Consider the following 15,593-nt stretch of genomic DNA (forward strand, 5'->3'; position numbering starts at 1 on the left):
AGTTGCAACAAAGGTTTTGAAATTAGTGTCGAATGCACGAATGTTTCACAATTCCGAGATTGCTTGAGGTTCTGAGATCCGGAGTATTCTGGTTGTTCATCACCTTTGACATTTTGACTAGAAATGTTTCGATTAGGACTTGAATCCTCATTGGAGTGATATGCACTCGTGTCCATTTGTTCGGGACGATTTTCCTCCTGGCACCCATATGAAGACACATTCATCCCAGTCTCACATGCTTTCAAATCAAGAAGCTTTATTATGTCTTCTTCAAGGGGAGAAAACGCGTGTTGAGTATTTGGCCCACCACCTGTTCTACGGATGCATTTGGTGTTGTGACGAAGTTTTTTTTCTTATGTTGTATTTGAAATCCTTCCAAACCTAAAAAAAATCATAGCAATGGTTAAAAGAACAAAATGTATTCATACTTTCTTCCAGCTTTCAAAATTTTTTCGAGGGTGTCCTAGGCTATTTAAAACTTTTGAAATATTGTCCCACAGTTCATTTGGTTTAGTCCGATATTCAGGACCGTCGAGTGCTCCCGTTGCAATGCCCTTATTTTTTTTCATAAACTCGACGAGAGCCAAAAATTGATGTCGATTTCTTTGCTTGTTTTTATCGTTCCTTGAATGAATTTTAAAATTTTATATTTTATTGTGGATAAATTATAAGAAAATTAAAATAAAGAAATAATCCACGAAATCGAACACTGAATAATAATAAACACTCTTTCGCCTGTGAATCCGCAAAAAAAAAGCTATTGGAATTGGTCGGATTCAAAACGAAGAAGGCGAAAGCGAAAACAATAATTGAAAAATGGCGAAACTCATAATCAGGCCCCAGTGGAAAGTTGTTGGAGCAAGTAAACGAGAGAGGGGAAGAGTTGTTTTCTCTAAGGCACCTCTCCTTATCCAGATGGCAGCGGAGGTATTCCCGAGATGGAATCAACGGTGGCGTTTACACACCTTATAGGCCTTCTTCGACTTATTCGGAGCCCAGGCCTGTAAGGGGCTGTTTTATCCGGCTCCCCATCCTTGGAGTTTTACGTAGGATCTGGCCCTCCTGGTTATGGGTTGTGCCATCGGGGTGACTTCCTGGCCACGTAAAAACATCATAGTTGCGAAGCACCAACAAGCCTCGGATACCGACGGATTAACTGTTAACAACCAACGCAAACGAATTAAAGAAAACGCACTTCGGGTATTACGGTGAAATGTTAGTTCCCTTAACAGACCACGTGCGGTCGAAGAAGTAGCGGAGGCCTTAGACTGCTACAAAGCAGACATCACCACCATTCAGGAAATACGATGGAATGGGCTGGACAAAAAGAGGATGAAAAACTGCGATATTTACTATGGTGACTGCTACCACGAAAACCAACAGCGCTTATTTGGTTGCGGCTTCGTCATTGGAGCCAGACTTACGCAAGAAGTCTAGGTGCATCAATGAGCGCCTCATGACCATCCGCATCAAGGCTAAATTCGGCAACATTAGTCTGATATGCTTGCACGCCCCCACAGAGGAGAAGGATGACAACACCAACGATATATTCTTCGAGCTCTTAGACAAAACATAATGAGCAGTGTCCTAGCTACGATATTAAAACTGTCCTGGGCGATTTTAATGCCAAGCTAGGAAGGGAAGACATCTTTGGTGCCATCATCGGGAAGAACAGCCTGCACGACAACACTTCCGACAACGGATTCAGGCTCATAGATTTTGCAGCGGGGTGAAACGTCATGGTAGCCAGTACGCGTTTTTCACCCGTCAACATCCACACAGGAACTTGGACTTCTCCAGATCTACCGTCAACCAGATTGACCATATTGGATGTCCGAGCTTTCCGAGGTGCTAACATAGACTCGGACCACTACCTCGTTGTAAGCAAGGTAGCACTTCGGGTTTCCAGACCCAAGGCAAAACATGGAGGTGCTAGAAGAAGGTACAACGTCAAATGGCTACAATCGCAAGAGATCGCCAAATCCTTTTCCGACCGAGTTACAGGTAACCTCTCTCGAAGTTCCATGCCGCCAACACAATGTATTGAAAACCAGTGGCAACATTGCTAAGATGCAATCAGAGAAGCCGCCTCTGATGTGCTGGGTTTCAAACAGCCATCAACAAGGAACCCCTGGTTTGTTGAGTTTGAACTGAAGGCTGCAAAGACGAAAGTGGAAACATCATAGTGGAACCGCAGTCAATGCTGAGGATATGGAAGGACCACTTCTGCAGACTGTATAACGGCGACGACGAACCGAATTCCGCTGTCAGGCAGGATGATCCATTCAACATAGACGACGAAAGCCAACAATCCCGTCCTCCCGACTTAGACGTAGTAAAGATTGCCATATCTAAGCTGAAGTCTAATAAAGCCGCTGGAGCGGATGGCTTGAATGCCGAGCTCTTTAAAGCAGCTGGGAATAAGTTGGTTAGGAGCATGCACCAACTTATCTGTAAGATATGGTCGGAAGAAAGCATGCCCGATGGATGGAACCTCGCCTATAAAATCTTCTCTGCCGAAATATGTGAACGTCTAAAGCCCATTGTCAACAACCTGATAGGTCCTTATCAGTGTGGTTCTAGACCAGGAAAGTCCACAGTCGATCAAATATTCACATTAAGGCAGATCCTGGAAATAACTCAAGAACACCAAATCGACACCCACCATATTTTCATCGATTTCAAGGCCGCATATGACAGCATCTACAGGGACGAGCTGTATAGAGCCATGTCTAGTTTTGGCATCCCTGCCAAACTCGTCTGTTTGTGCAGGATGACCATGGAGAATTCACGCTGCTCCATAAAGGTTCGAAAAACTTAACAGAACCTTACGATGTCAAAAAAGGTTTTAGACAAGGCGATGCGCTGTCATGCGATTATTTTAACATCGTACTTGAAAGAATAGTGCAGAACTCACACGTCAACACTAGAGGAACTATCTTTTAAAAGCCTATCCAATTACTGGCATATGCTGATAACATTGACATAATCGGAAGAACTCAGCGTGATGTCAATGGGGCTTTTTCAAGTATTGAGTCAGAGGCGGCAAAAATGGGTTTAACGGTTAATGAGGGCAAAACAAAGTACATCATCGTCAAGAAAGGACATACAACACCGACGTCTTGGTCAAAACGTCACCATCGACAGACGTAACTTTGAGGTAGTCAAGGACGTCACCATCGACAGGCGTAACAGAAGGGGAGTGGAGGAGAAGATGAACGGCGATCTGTACGGGCTGTACAGCGACGTAGACTTAGCCAGAAGGGTAAAAGTCCAACGACTAAGATGGCCGGGTCACGCAGAGCGCATGGAAACAAATGAAAATGGAAACAGGACAGCGCAGTAGAGGAAGACCGCGGATCAGGTGGTGCCCACAAGTGGAAAGTGACCTCAGAGAACTTGAAGACTGGAGATATCCAGCTAGGAACCGAGCTAGATGGAGAAGTTTGTTGGGTGAGGCCCTAGTTCACACAGGACTGTAGCGCCACCTTAAGTAAGTAAGTAAGTAAGTAAGACCTTATAACATCTGAAACCAATTCAGTCTCTTCAAATTTCTTTACAATTTTGCCAATTGCTTGCGATGTCGAACGATTATGTCAACTATAATCTCCTCTTAAATTTCGATATGTGGCTGTTCCCATTGTATATTGTTGTGTATGCAATTAAGTCTATTTATAATTCTTTATTTATTACAAAGGAATGCTTTTAATGAACTCTTTTACAAAAGATGCGTTTATTAATATATCTTATAAAATTCTAGATACATCCAAGAGATGATTTAAGATAGCTATATATCAGAAAGAGAAAGATGGATGGTTAAAGTCTAATACACATTACAAGACAAATACAGATCTTTCATTAAGGCAAATACACAATATTTCTTCCCACCCTTCGTGGCTAAGGTGAGAATAAGACCCGAGGCTTCCGAGGTCTGGTGGATCTTCGTGGAGCTGCTGGGGGTGTTATTAATTGACTTCCAGGTCCAGGTGAATGCGTCTCCTGTGGAGTAAGTGACTGCTGCTTAGGTACTACAACAGCAGTACTAGTTTCACTCAATGGCTGTTGATGTGGTGTAGGCGTTTGTGGTGGTCTTATGTATTGACTAGAGCGATCGTTGACTGGAACATCTATATGCTCTGCATATTGCGATCCATGAGTTTTATCTTGATTATTTGAATAATTATCTTTATGACCTTTGATCTGGTCGATATGGCGTTTAAACCGTTTGCCAAGGTACGTGATTTCATAATGAAGGTCTCCCAAACGGTTTCTGATAACTCCTGGAACCCATTTGTCCATACGAGGGTTGTTTGATAAGAAAAAGACCGATTGCCCTGGTTGCAGAATGCGGAAGGTTGGGCTGAATTGCGAGTTTTGTTTTTCAGTTACTTTTGTAAATATATCATCAGGTCTGAGAAGATCTAGACTAGTCCGGAGTGAACGACCCAAAAATAGCTGCGATGGTGATTGGCCTGTGGTGGTATGAGGTGCTTTTCTATATTGCCGAAGGAATTTGTTAAGGTTTAGCTGAAGTGAGGTCTTAGTAGTTTCCATGGTTCTTAGTGCATTTTTTACTGTTTGTACGCTCCGCTCGGCTTGTCCATTCGTTGATGGATGGTACGGTGCTGTCAGCTTATGATATTTTACGCCAACTGTCTGTAGATACGTTTTAAATTCAGCTGACGTAAAATTTGTGCCATTATCAGACACCACTATTACTGGGACACCATATGCAGCAAATAATTCATCGAGAATAGATATAGTAGCACCAGTTGTCATCGAGTTAGTTGTTTTAACTTCAAGCCACTTGCTATACGCATCAGATACTATGAGTAACATCATTCCAGCGACGGGTCCCGCGTAGTCTATATGGACTCGTTCCCACGGTCCTTTTGGATACTCCCAATGGTGTTCTCGAAACTGGGGGGGTAAGTGTGCATTTTTAGTACAGTTGCTACAATTCCTTGCCATACGTTCGATATCTGCGTCAATTCCCGGCCAAAAAACAAATGATCGTGCCAAACCTTTCATCTTCACCATTCCCAAATGCGCTAAGTGAAGATCTGCAAGAACTTTTTCACGTAAAGTTGATGGAATTACCACTCTGTGTTCAAAGACAAGGCAATTTGCAGCTAACCTATAGCTGGACTCAGGCGATTTGAAACCCGATCGGACTAGACATTGACCTGATTCGAGTATGGAACACATTTTGCCCAAATGTAGATCTTTTCTAGTTTCTTGAGCAATTCGTTTTGCATTGAGTGGCAGTTGATGAATTTGATGAACTAAGAAATTATCGAATGGGTCATATTCTGTTTCAGAATCAAAAACTTGTTGCGATTGGGTAATTTTATTGACATCTGTTTCTAAAGAAGCTCGTGAGAAGTAATCAGCATTCGCGTTTTCTTTGGTTGTTTTGAATTTGACATCATAATTGAAGTTGGTCAGGAACTCAGCATAATTTGCCATTCTGCTGATACAGAGAACAGGTAAAGATTTTTCTGGGTGCAGAATTTGAGACAATGGCTTGTGGTCGGTGATGAGGGTCCAATGGCGAGCGTATAAATACATGAAAAACTTTTGTACAGCCCAGACAATAGCTAAGGCCTCCTTATCGATCTGAGGGTATCGCTGTTCTGTTGCGCTCATGGTGCGGCTCGCATATGCTATTGGCCTTTCCTGTCCATTACTTAAGACATGTGAAAGGACGGCTCCAAGTCCAGTTTTACTCGCATCAGTGGCTAATAGAAGCGGAAGTGACGGGTCATAAGGCATAAGGACTTGTGGCGATATTAAAATACTTTTGATGTTCATATATGCTTCGTGTGCTTCTTGTGTCCACTTAAACGATTCAGACCGCAGCATGTTTCTCAATGGTCGATCTCTCGTCGAAAGATCTGGAATAAAAGAACTATAATAAGTTGCCTTACCCAAAAATAGTTGCAGTTCTTCGAAGGTGGAAGGTTTTGGTGCTTTTTTCACTGCTTCTGTGTGTTTGTCTGATTTTTGAATCCCATTAGCATCGATTTTATGTCCCAGAAATTCTACGCATGATGTCGCAAACACACATTTCTCTCGATTCAAATGAAGTCCATGTTCTCTTACTCTCTCCAAGACCAGATTGACAACTTCTAGCATTTCATCAAAATTTTTGGCATGAATAAGGATGTCGTCGAAGAAGATTCTTACATTTCGAATGCCTTGAAACACCATTTCGATTCGCCGCTGCCAAATTGCCGGAATGTTTGCAGCTCCGTATACAGCACGAGTTGGCCGAATTAATCCATGGGTAGTGGTGTTCAATGTCATGGCATGGCTGAACTCCTCGTCAATGGGTAAATGTGAATAGGCATCTGTGACGTCCAAGTGGCAGAATACTCTTGCATCTTTCATTTGATTAAATATATCCTCACCTTTTGGAATTGGATGTTCATCAATGATTATTCGTGGATTAAGTGTTGGCTTGTAATTCCCAGTAATACGAATACGTCCATTTTTCTTGGATACTATATGTGTTGTTGATGCCCATTCCGAGTATTCCACTTTTTTATAGAATCCTGAGGAAATTTTCGAGTCGATCTCTTTGGCATAAGCATCCCGCAATGCCAAAGGAATTTCCCTTGCTCTCATAAAAACTGGTGACACGTCAGGCTTAAAATGAAGTGAAGCAGGAGGTCCCTTTAGTTTGCCAGCTATGTTACTGAACACCTCTTCGTATTGGTTGAGAAGGGAGTTCATTTGATTTCGTTGTTCCTCTGACAGATTAGGAGTTGCTGATGTGAGAGAGTTGACGTGACCTGAAGTTTCAAAGAACTTAGAAAAATTTATGTCACTGGCGAATTGAGCGATCCATTCCCTTCCAAAGAGAGTGTCAAAGTGGCCTTCTACCACATAGAGATTTAACCTACGAACTTTTCTGCCAACAGTTACATTAACTGGAATACGTCCGATGCAATTAAGTCGATGGCGGGTGTAACTTGCGAACTGTCTGTCTGACTTCATCAACGAAAACTGGGGTTTAATAGTGCGAAGAATCTGTGCACTAATGATGGCACATGGTGAACCAGTATCTAGCTCCATCACGAGGTCACGGCCATCAATTTTCACTTCGATTTTTAGGGTGTCTGATGTGGAAGTAGGCTTTATGGAGTTGACCAGGTTTATATTTTTGAGACATTGTACTATTTCATCTGAATCACTCGGCTGTTCCTCGTTGACCTCGACAATTTGTGCGGTTTTCGATCGGCACCTTCTTGCAATATGACCCTTTTTGCCACAAGCATGGCACTCCGCTTCTCGAAATTTGCATTGATTCCTAAAATGTCTACCTCCACACCCATTACAAGTTTGATTTGGGTGTTGTCCTTGTTAAAATGGTTGTAATGCTTCTTTTTGGCCGCGCTTGAACCGTGGGGGGGCATATCCCAGTTTGTGTGTGGCTTCGCCTGCCGGTGTTATTTCTGATTTCACCTCAACTGCTGTGTTGCGACTTGCTTCAATTGATTGTGCGGCTTCATATGCAATAGCAAATGTGTCGGGCTGTTTGATTATTATAGCGTTGCACATCTCACGACAAGAAAGTCCATGCAGAAATTGTTCTATCAACATCCTGTCCAAAAAATTACCATAATCACAATTCACAGCGCCTTGCCTCAGACGAAGCGTAAAGTTGGCAACTGATTCATCAGCTTGCTGAACAATATGTCTGAATTTGATGCTTTCAGCATATTTGTTCTTTGTCGTGTCAAAATGATTTACAAGGGTTGTTTTTATTTGTTCGTATGAAAGGACTTCTGGATTCTGTGGACTTGAAAGCGTTTTAAGGGCATTGTTCAGCTCTGTTCCCATATGAACACGTGCATATTGCGGATAATCGGTTGCTGGGATCTTGCTGAGTTGGAGTGCCCATTCGAATCGCCTAAAATAATCTCCGACTGATTCAGATTCAGATGATCTATACTCACCAATAGAAAATGTTGGTAATTTTGGAGAAGGTTGGTGTGAGGTTGTGCCGTTTCTCGTGGCAGTAGATATCGCCGCCTGTGTGGCATCCACAACTGCTTTTTTGATTGCTTCCGAGAAGACTGATGTAAGCGATTGCAGGGTTTCTTCTGACAATGACATATTTGTTTATCTCAATTCCACTTATGACACCACTGTTGTGTATGCAATTAAGTCTATTTATAATTCTTTATTTATTACAAAGGAATGCTTTTAATGAACTCTTTTACAAAAGATGCGTTTATTAATATATCTTATAAAATTCTAGATACATCCAAGAGATGATTTAAGATAGCTATATATCAGAAAGAGAAAGATGGATGGTTAAAGTCTAATACACATTACAAGACAAATACAGATCTTTCATTAAGGCAAATACACAATATATATAAATTCTGTTCCAGAATCGCCATTTTGCGAAAGTTATGCGATCCATCGAATCAAAAAAAAAAACATAGTTTGACAGATGACAAATTGGAGCCCTATACTTGTGAAACAGCAAAGTGGATATACCGTTAAAAAGCTAAAAATCCATCAAACAAATCAGTAAGCAGTTTGTTCATGTATGCCCAACTTATTACAATCTAAACAGTCACTATCGAATCGCCTTGGCTCAAGAAGTAAGAGTTGATTGGAACTCCTGCATTTCTATATCAAATAAATAGTGTTTGTAGAATTTTAAGTCTTTTGATTAAAGTGATACAACATTCCCAACAAATTTGGTACATTCTTGCACAGCGTTGATTTTGGGTTCATTCATCATCATCATCATCATCATCATCACTCGTGATGAATCTAGATTTCATAGAAAGTCCCTTAAACTTGAACGACTTTTTTTACATAGCTAACATAGAGAAATGGTCATGCATTCATTTCATAGAAACTGCAGTTCAAATAAAAACAAAAACCCTCATTAGAATTCATCAAAAAAAAGAAACTATTTTAGCTATTTCCATGACAGTGCATGTAAATATGTCCAATTTCACTATTGTTATATTAAATGCATTTTCTTTTTTGTTATTTTATTTTTGTTGATTAAAGTTTTTCCCCCATTTTTCTAGTTATCGTCATTCATTCATGTGATGCAAATAATTTCTACTCGTAGGTATGTCAAAATAAGAAATAAAAGCTTCATAGGAAAGCGCTGGTGGGAATACATTTTCAAATGATTAAACATTTAAGTTCCTATAATTATGAGTAAAAATTTGTAAAATATTTTTAAGCTCCCAAAAGAATTTTCGATTGTCCTTGTCTATAGTTTGACAGTGGGGAATGTCATACTCTGTTGACTGTTTTGTTGTCATAAAAAATAAAAAGTATTGAAAAATTAAAATAATGAAATGGTCATCTTTAAAAAAAACAGACAAACTAAATTTAATTTGTCCAAACTTATTTATGGCAAATTAACGACAAATTAATAACTCAATATAAACAAAAACTTAAAATTGATTTTTTAACTGATGTTAATGACACTTCAAATGACAGTTGAGTTTGACAGGTGTCAAAGCTACTGCAAACTACGAATTAATTGAAATTCTAGAAAGTTACTATTACTAAGGATATACAAAATTTTTATAGATCCTATTTAAATCATTTATGGATCAGAAAGCCACTCAAATTGAAGCCAACTACAAAAAAAAAATCGGGTTATGGGAGAAAACTTTTTTAAGTTGAGTAGACCAAATACATTGGTCAGGTTCAGACGACATAAGGGACTTGAAAGTAAGGCAAGTTTCAAGTATCTGATTCAGTTTCCAAAAAATTGCCTTACAATTCAAGTCAAGTCCACTTATGTCAACATGACACCTAATCATGATTTTTCAATTAGCTGAAAGCTGAACTTTATTACGCTATGTATAATTTATTTTATGGCCAATTGCCATTAATGTTTTGTGTGAAGAGGTTCCTTGTCAAATTGGAAAAGGAATAAGTTATATTTCTTTATAATACAAAATATGTACAAGTGTCGTTGGACTTGTAGCTTGCCTGAAAGTTGTTTGGTTGACAATAATGCTTTGCTTAGTTTATGCACAATCAACACAAGGTACAGGTTTCTGAAGTAAGGTTCCTTATTTGAAATGTATGACGCTTAAAAAAGTTACTAGTTGTCTTGGTCAAAATGTACGTCCCAAGCATGTAGTTGACTGCAAATAAATTCTTTATGTTGTCTGAACCTGCCCATTGTCTACTTTTATGTGTTTTTTTTTTGTCAAAATCAGCTGTGTTAAGTAAAATACGCATTAATTTTAAAGTTTTTGATTCGGTGCAAAATTTTATAAAAAAGACAAAATAATACGAAATGAAGAGATCTATTGATTTGTTTCTTATAAATTTGGAAGAAGAAAGTCCCCTCAATGTTTCGCCGATGAGAAAAAATATTCGAGATCACTTTGGAACTTCCAAACAAAAAGTATTATTTGTAAACAATTCTTTGATGAGAAGCAGGCACGTAGAAAGGGGGGGCTAGAGGGGCTCAAGTCTCCCACCCGAAATTATTTTAAAAAAAAAATTTGAACAAAAGTTTGTATATTCTCTTATTAGTTCCTCACTACTTATGAATATTGTTCTGAAATCATGTTGTTTTAATAAATGTATATCCCACAAATATTATAAACTAGCTAGAAACCAGCCGAAAACGACGGTGCTTTATCTATCATACGCCACATCAGAAAAGCAGAGCTACTATCCGGCAGATTTCATGCTTTTTCTGTACGCATAAATGCATTTTTTTTATATACGCAAGTAGGTATAAATAAGAGTTAATACTATTTAAGTTCAAATTGTGTTTAAAAATAACTCTTAGCAATCTGGTTGCAACAGACTCTTTTTTTCATCAAAAGAAGACTATTTAGATACTTTTATTTAATAAAGACAAATACACAGTAATGTTAAGAGACTATTACTATTAATTTTGTGCGAATAAAGTGTTTTAGGTGTCTTAAGTATTTTAAATAAGTGTTAAAAGTGAGTTTGAGTGAACCTGGTATATTTTGTGCAAAAAAAGGGTTTAAAGAAAAAAAAAGACAAAGTCTGAGGATACGAATTTAAAACACCACATCGTAACCAGTTCAAAAAATGCAACCTATATAAGCCCAGATATCCAAAACGAGATATATGCCCTGATATTGTAACAAGAAAAATATCTAACCGGGTTATAAGATCGAGTTATTTTAGCATTCTGGCTGATGAAACAATGGATGTTTCTGGCACTGAGCAACTTTCAATATGTGTCCAATATGTTGACTGCTATACAGAGCCCACGAAAAGTATGCTTCGGGAAGATTTTGTAAGTTTTATTCCTGTTGATGACCAAACTTCTAAAAACTTGACTAAAACCATATTGAAGCGATGTGAGGAACTACATCTAGATATGAACAAGTGTGTTGGCCAATGTTATGACGGAGCGGCAAATATGTCAGGCCACTTAAGTGGAGTACAGAGTAGGATAAGGCAACAGTATACAAATGCCAGATATGCTCACTGTGCAAGTCATCGCTTGAACCTGGCTCTGTCTGATGCCATGTCCACACCCTCGATTCGCAATTGTCTTGGTGTAGTAAGCGAAATAGCTAATTTCTTTCGAAACCATTCAAATGCAAATAAGACTTTCCAAATCGGCATCCAAAAATACGCTCCAGAAAGCAGAAAAAAACGACTTTTGCGCCTTTATGAAACAAGGTTTATTGAAAGGCATGACAGCCTTCTTTTATTTGTAGAGCTCTTCAAATGTATTGCTATTAGTCTTCATGAAATATCCACCAAGACGTGTGGGCAATGCCTTCAAAAGCATCAACTCTGTTAGCAGCAATTCAAAGAAGATATTTTCTGGTAAGCCTCATGGTATGCGAAAAACTTTTTAGTTTAACGCTTTCCTTACCAATTTTCCTTCAAAATGAATCTTTAAATTTCGTGTCTGCAATAAATCACACGATACAAGTCTTAAGTTGTCTTAAGAACATAAGAGAAACTGCCAGAGACTTTTTTTCAGAGACGCTTTTCAATCCGCATTATAACTTGCCAGGGATTTATTTGAAGTCAGCATAACAATTCCATGGCTTTCTTTGAAACAAACAACGCGCTCTAATCCAGAAACATCATGTCCACAAGACTATTTTAGAGTTTCTATAACTATTCCTTGTCTAGATTCTCTTATACAAAATCTTACTGACAGGTGACAGGACGTTTTACTATCGTTTCAAGCTCTGCTTCCAGGTTTTGCTGCCGCCAGTCGAGTAAATGAAATGGAAAATCTAACACTCTACTTCAATAACGCAATATCCTTGTCAGCTGTTAAAGCGGAGTACATACTCTGGTGCGAAAAAATTTCATCGATGGATCCCTCTTCCGATGTTCTGAAACTGCTAGATATATGTGACAAGACCTACTTCAGGAGCATAAGCTACTTGCTCACAATTTTGGCAGCCACACTACCAGTTACAACAGCTAGCGTTGAAAGAACCTTTTCAACGATGAAAAGGATCAAAACAGTATCCCGAAGCGTTATGGGCCATCCAAGACTAAGCGCACTTGCAATGCTGTCTGTTCACTCAGGTATTGATGTGGATCCAGATGAAGTGATCGACATTATGTCTAAAAGCAAGACAAGTCGTTTATTGCTGTAAAAATCCGAACTTTTTATTTAATTCAATAAAAAAAATAAAAACAAAAATAAAACATTTAAATTATGTAGTTTTTTTTTTAAATTTTTGTATATAGAATAACTTTTTCGAAATTGAACAAGCAAGCCCCCCCCCCAACCGAAATCCTGGCTACGGGCCTGATGAGAAGTGTTGATTTTATTCCTTCGTTTTGTTGCAGATTTTTAAGTTATTTTAGACTCAACACATTTGCTTATGTGCTAAACGAAATCAAAGATTATTTGAAACATCCACAACGTTTCTCCGAAAAACCCGCCAGTTCTCAAACTCTGCACTGCCCTACGTTTCATGGCAGTAGGAAGTTACCAAAAGTGCAGTGGTAATGATTTTAATTTAGGCCAAAAATACTCCATTAATTTAGGCCAAAATGAAGCATTTAGATGTGCCTGAGAACTAACAAGAATCATTTTGATGGGCCGGATCACTAAATGTGAGAATGTGTTTAGTTTTTGCATCATTTCACGCACACTTTCTCACATTTAGTGTGCAGTTAGCTTGTAGGCAAACCGAAATGTCAGTCTGAGATTCTGATCTTGGTAATGGAGTATTTTTGATTAAGGCCTTGCTCAGCCAACAGTGTCAGTAGTGTTAAAAGAAGTGCTAGACGTAGTAGAAGAACGTATCAGTCCACAATGGATTAAAGCTCATATGACAAATGACGAGATGAATTTATCGAAGATTCATTTTTTGACTGCAAAATGAATTGTGCGTTTCATAGATTCCAAATATGCTAATCACGATTCATTCGTTTACAATTTAAGTGAATAATAGTAAATGTTAAATGAATTGGATGAGAACACTTTTATTTTGGGAGATCCTTTAGAGAGCCATCTAATGACTTCATTTCGATTGGCTGAAAGTGGGAGTCCAGAATCACGTTTCAATACCATACACGCAAAAAAAAGAAACATTATTGAAAGAACGATTGGCGTGATCAAAAGTAAATTCAGGTGCCTTCTATCTGCCCGAGGACTGCATTACAGTCCCGAAAGAAAAATTTGTCAATGCAAGTTGTGCTTTACATAACATAAGTCAACATTTTAAAGTATTATATATAAGTAAAATTCAAAATAATGGAGAAATCGATTCAAATGATCATGACGTCAATAATTTCGTCCATGGAGTAACTGAATCAAGAACGAGAGAAATCAGAAACAACATAGTAAATTAATTTTAGTTATTTTTGTGTGCACACAAATGCACTATACAACCGCTAAATATCAGTAGTTGAATTTTGACTACAATCACGACTGATTTGAGGTCTCCATTGTTCAATAATCCAACAGAGACCAACAATCCAACATTCAGTCCATGATCCGGTCATTGCAGTTTAGATTTTACGAGCGGATCAAAATCCTGTCATCAAATTTGACGTTTGTGTTGTATGTATAGTGGTGAGCGTCCATTTTCCACAGACTTTTTGAAATTAAAATTTTATTTCGTTTAAATTATCGTCGAGTGCCTTTTTCACTCGTTCATTAGGCACAGAACAGCTTTAAAGCTGTCGACCGACATCTGCACCGTCCTCCCATAGTAAGTGCTTGAGTAGGTGCGCCTTCAAATCATAAAGTTCCCTTACTTCGAGAAATTGATTCACCGAAAACCAATAACTACCGACACTAAAGGTAAATCAACAAAAAAGTAAAGAACAGATTAACAGTTTCACATGTCAAATGTGACATTTGAAGTTGCTCACGTCAAGACATAATATGCCCAGTTAAAAAAAACAATGGTTTGTGGAAAAGAAGTTGGATTGGATTTTACTTTTGTGGAGCCTCAGGGTGAGAGACAACTCAAGTGGCTTACATAATACCTTGGACACACTTAAAGAGTCAACCATTTTTGAGTTGACAACTGGTTGACTTCTGACAGTCAACTAGTTGTGATCGGTAATACCGATTGCCGGATTACAACTCAACTTTTTTCTTAGTTGTCTTACATAATAGGCCCATATATTAACAACCGTTTTCTGGTCCAGTTTTTAAAATCGAAATTTTTAGCCCCTGAATTTAAATTGGATTTCCTGAGTTTTCACAAGCACCTTAACTTTTGTTCAGTAGTTAGGTCTACGTATGTATTTTTATGCATTTGAATTTTATTTGTACATTCGACAAACTCCGATTGCACCTCCTACCAACATAAATTGAGATGGATGATGGACAATCATATTTAAAAAAAAAATATGCATTTGTTTTAGAATAAATATCAATAGTTGTAGCAAATGTGTCCAAAATTCTATTTCAACTATTTATTCCTTTTATTGAATCCCAAAAAGATTTCGAATGTACAACAAAAAAGCCCTCGAGGATACATTGATTTGAGCGGAAACATATGAAACAAATATTTTCAATTATTGCAACTAAAATGAAACATCTGTGGTGACAAAAATTCAAAAGTAGAAAACTACTTATTTATATTTTGCTGGAAGTTTTTTTGTTGTTTGATCTTTGAGAATTAGTTTTTTTTTTCTCCTTGACCTTAAATATACTTTTTTCTTGTTTTTATGTTGGAAGAAATGTGGTGCTATATTTATGAATAAAAACGATTCCTAGCAAAGTTCAACCCTGATATAAAATGAACTATAGAGACTTAGGAGGTGAAGCAGCTAAGACAGTTTTTTTTTAAATATTTAATTAAATAAGAAACGGTGCGTATACGCCAAAGTGCACCGTTCTATTTATGTTTATAGTGAACATATTTATTTGAGTAATAATTTGTAATTTTAATTAACAAAACCAATAATTCCTCTCAGATACATTCGGCTATGTTGCTTACATTAATGAAAAACAGCAAATTGAAATGAGATTTATCATCAAATTATAAATAAGTTGACTTTTATTTTGTCATTCTTTCTTGTCATTGTAGCTGTCAAATTTGTATTGAAATTAGTTTTTTTAATACTTCTACAATTCATTTTTGATGTTCAAATGGCAG

General features: G+C 38.0%; 1 protein-coding gene across 1 annotated transcript; it reads right to left on the minus strand.

The window, feature by feature from the left end:
- Positions 1-3,897: 3,897 nt before the first annotated feature.
- On the minus strand, positions 3,898-7,340 carry LOC129944172 (uncharacterized protein K02A2.6-like). Its single transcript, XM_056053406.1, has 2 exons — positions 7,200-7,340; positions 3,898-7,140 (listed from the first exon to the last, which is right to left on the minus strand). The coding sequence occupies exons 1-2, from the start codon at positions 7,338-7,340 to the stop codon at positions 3,898-3,900; spliced, it is 3,384 nt and encodes a 1,127-aa protein (XP_055909381.1).
- Positions 7,341-15,593: the final 8,253 nt, after the last annotated feature.

Source organism: Eupeodes corollae, chromosome 2, assembly GCF_945859685.1.
Source record: "Eupeodes corollae chromosome 2, idEupCoro1.1, whole genome shotgun sequence".
NCBI lineage: Eukaryota > Metazoa > Arthropoda > Insecta > Diptera > Syrphidae > Eupeodes > Eupeodes corollae.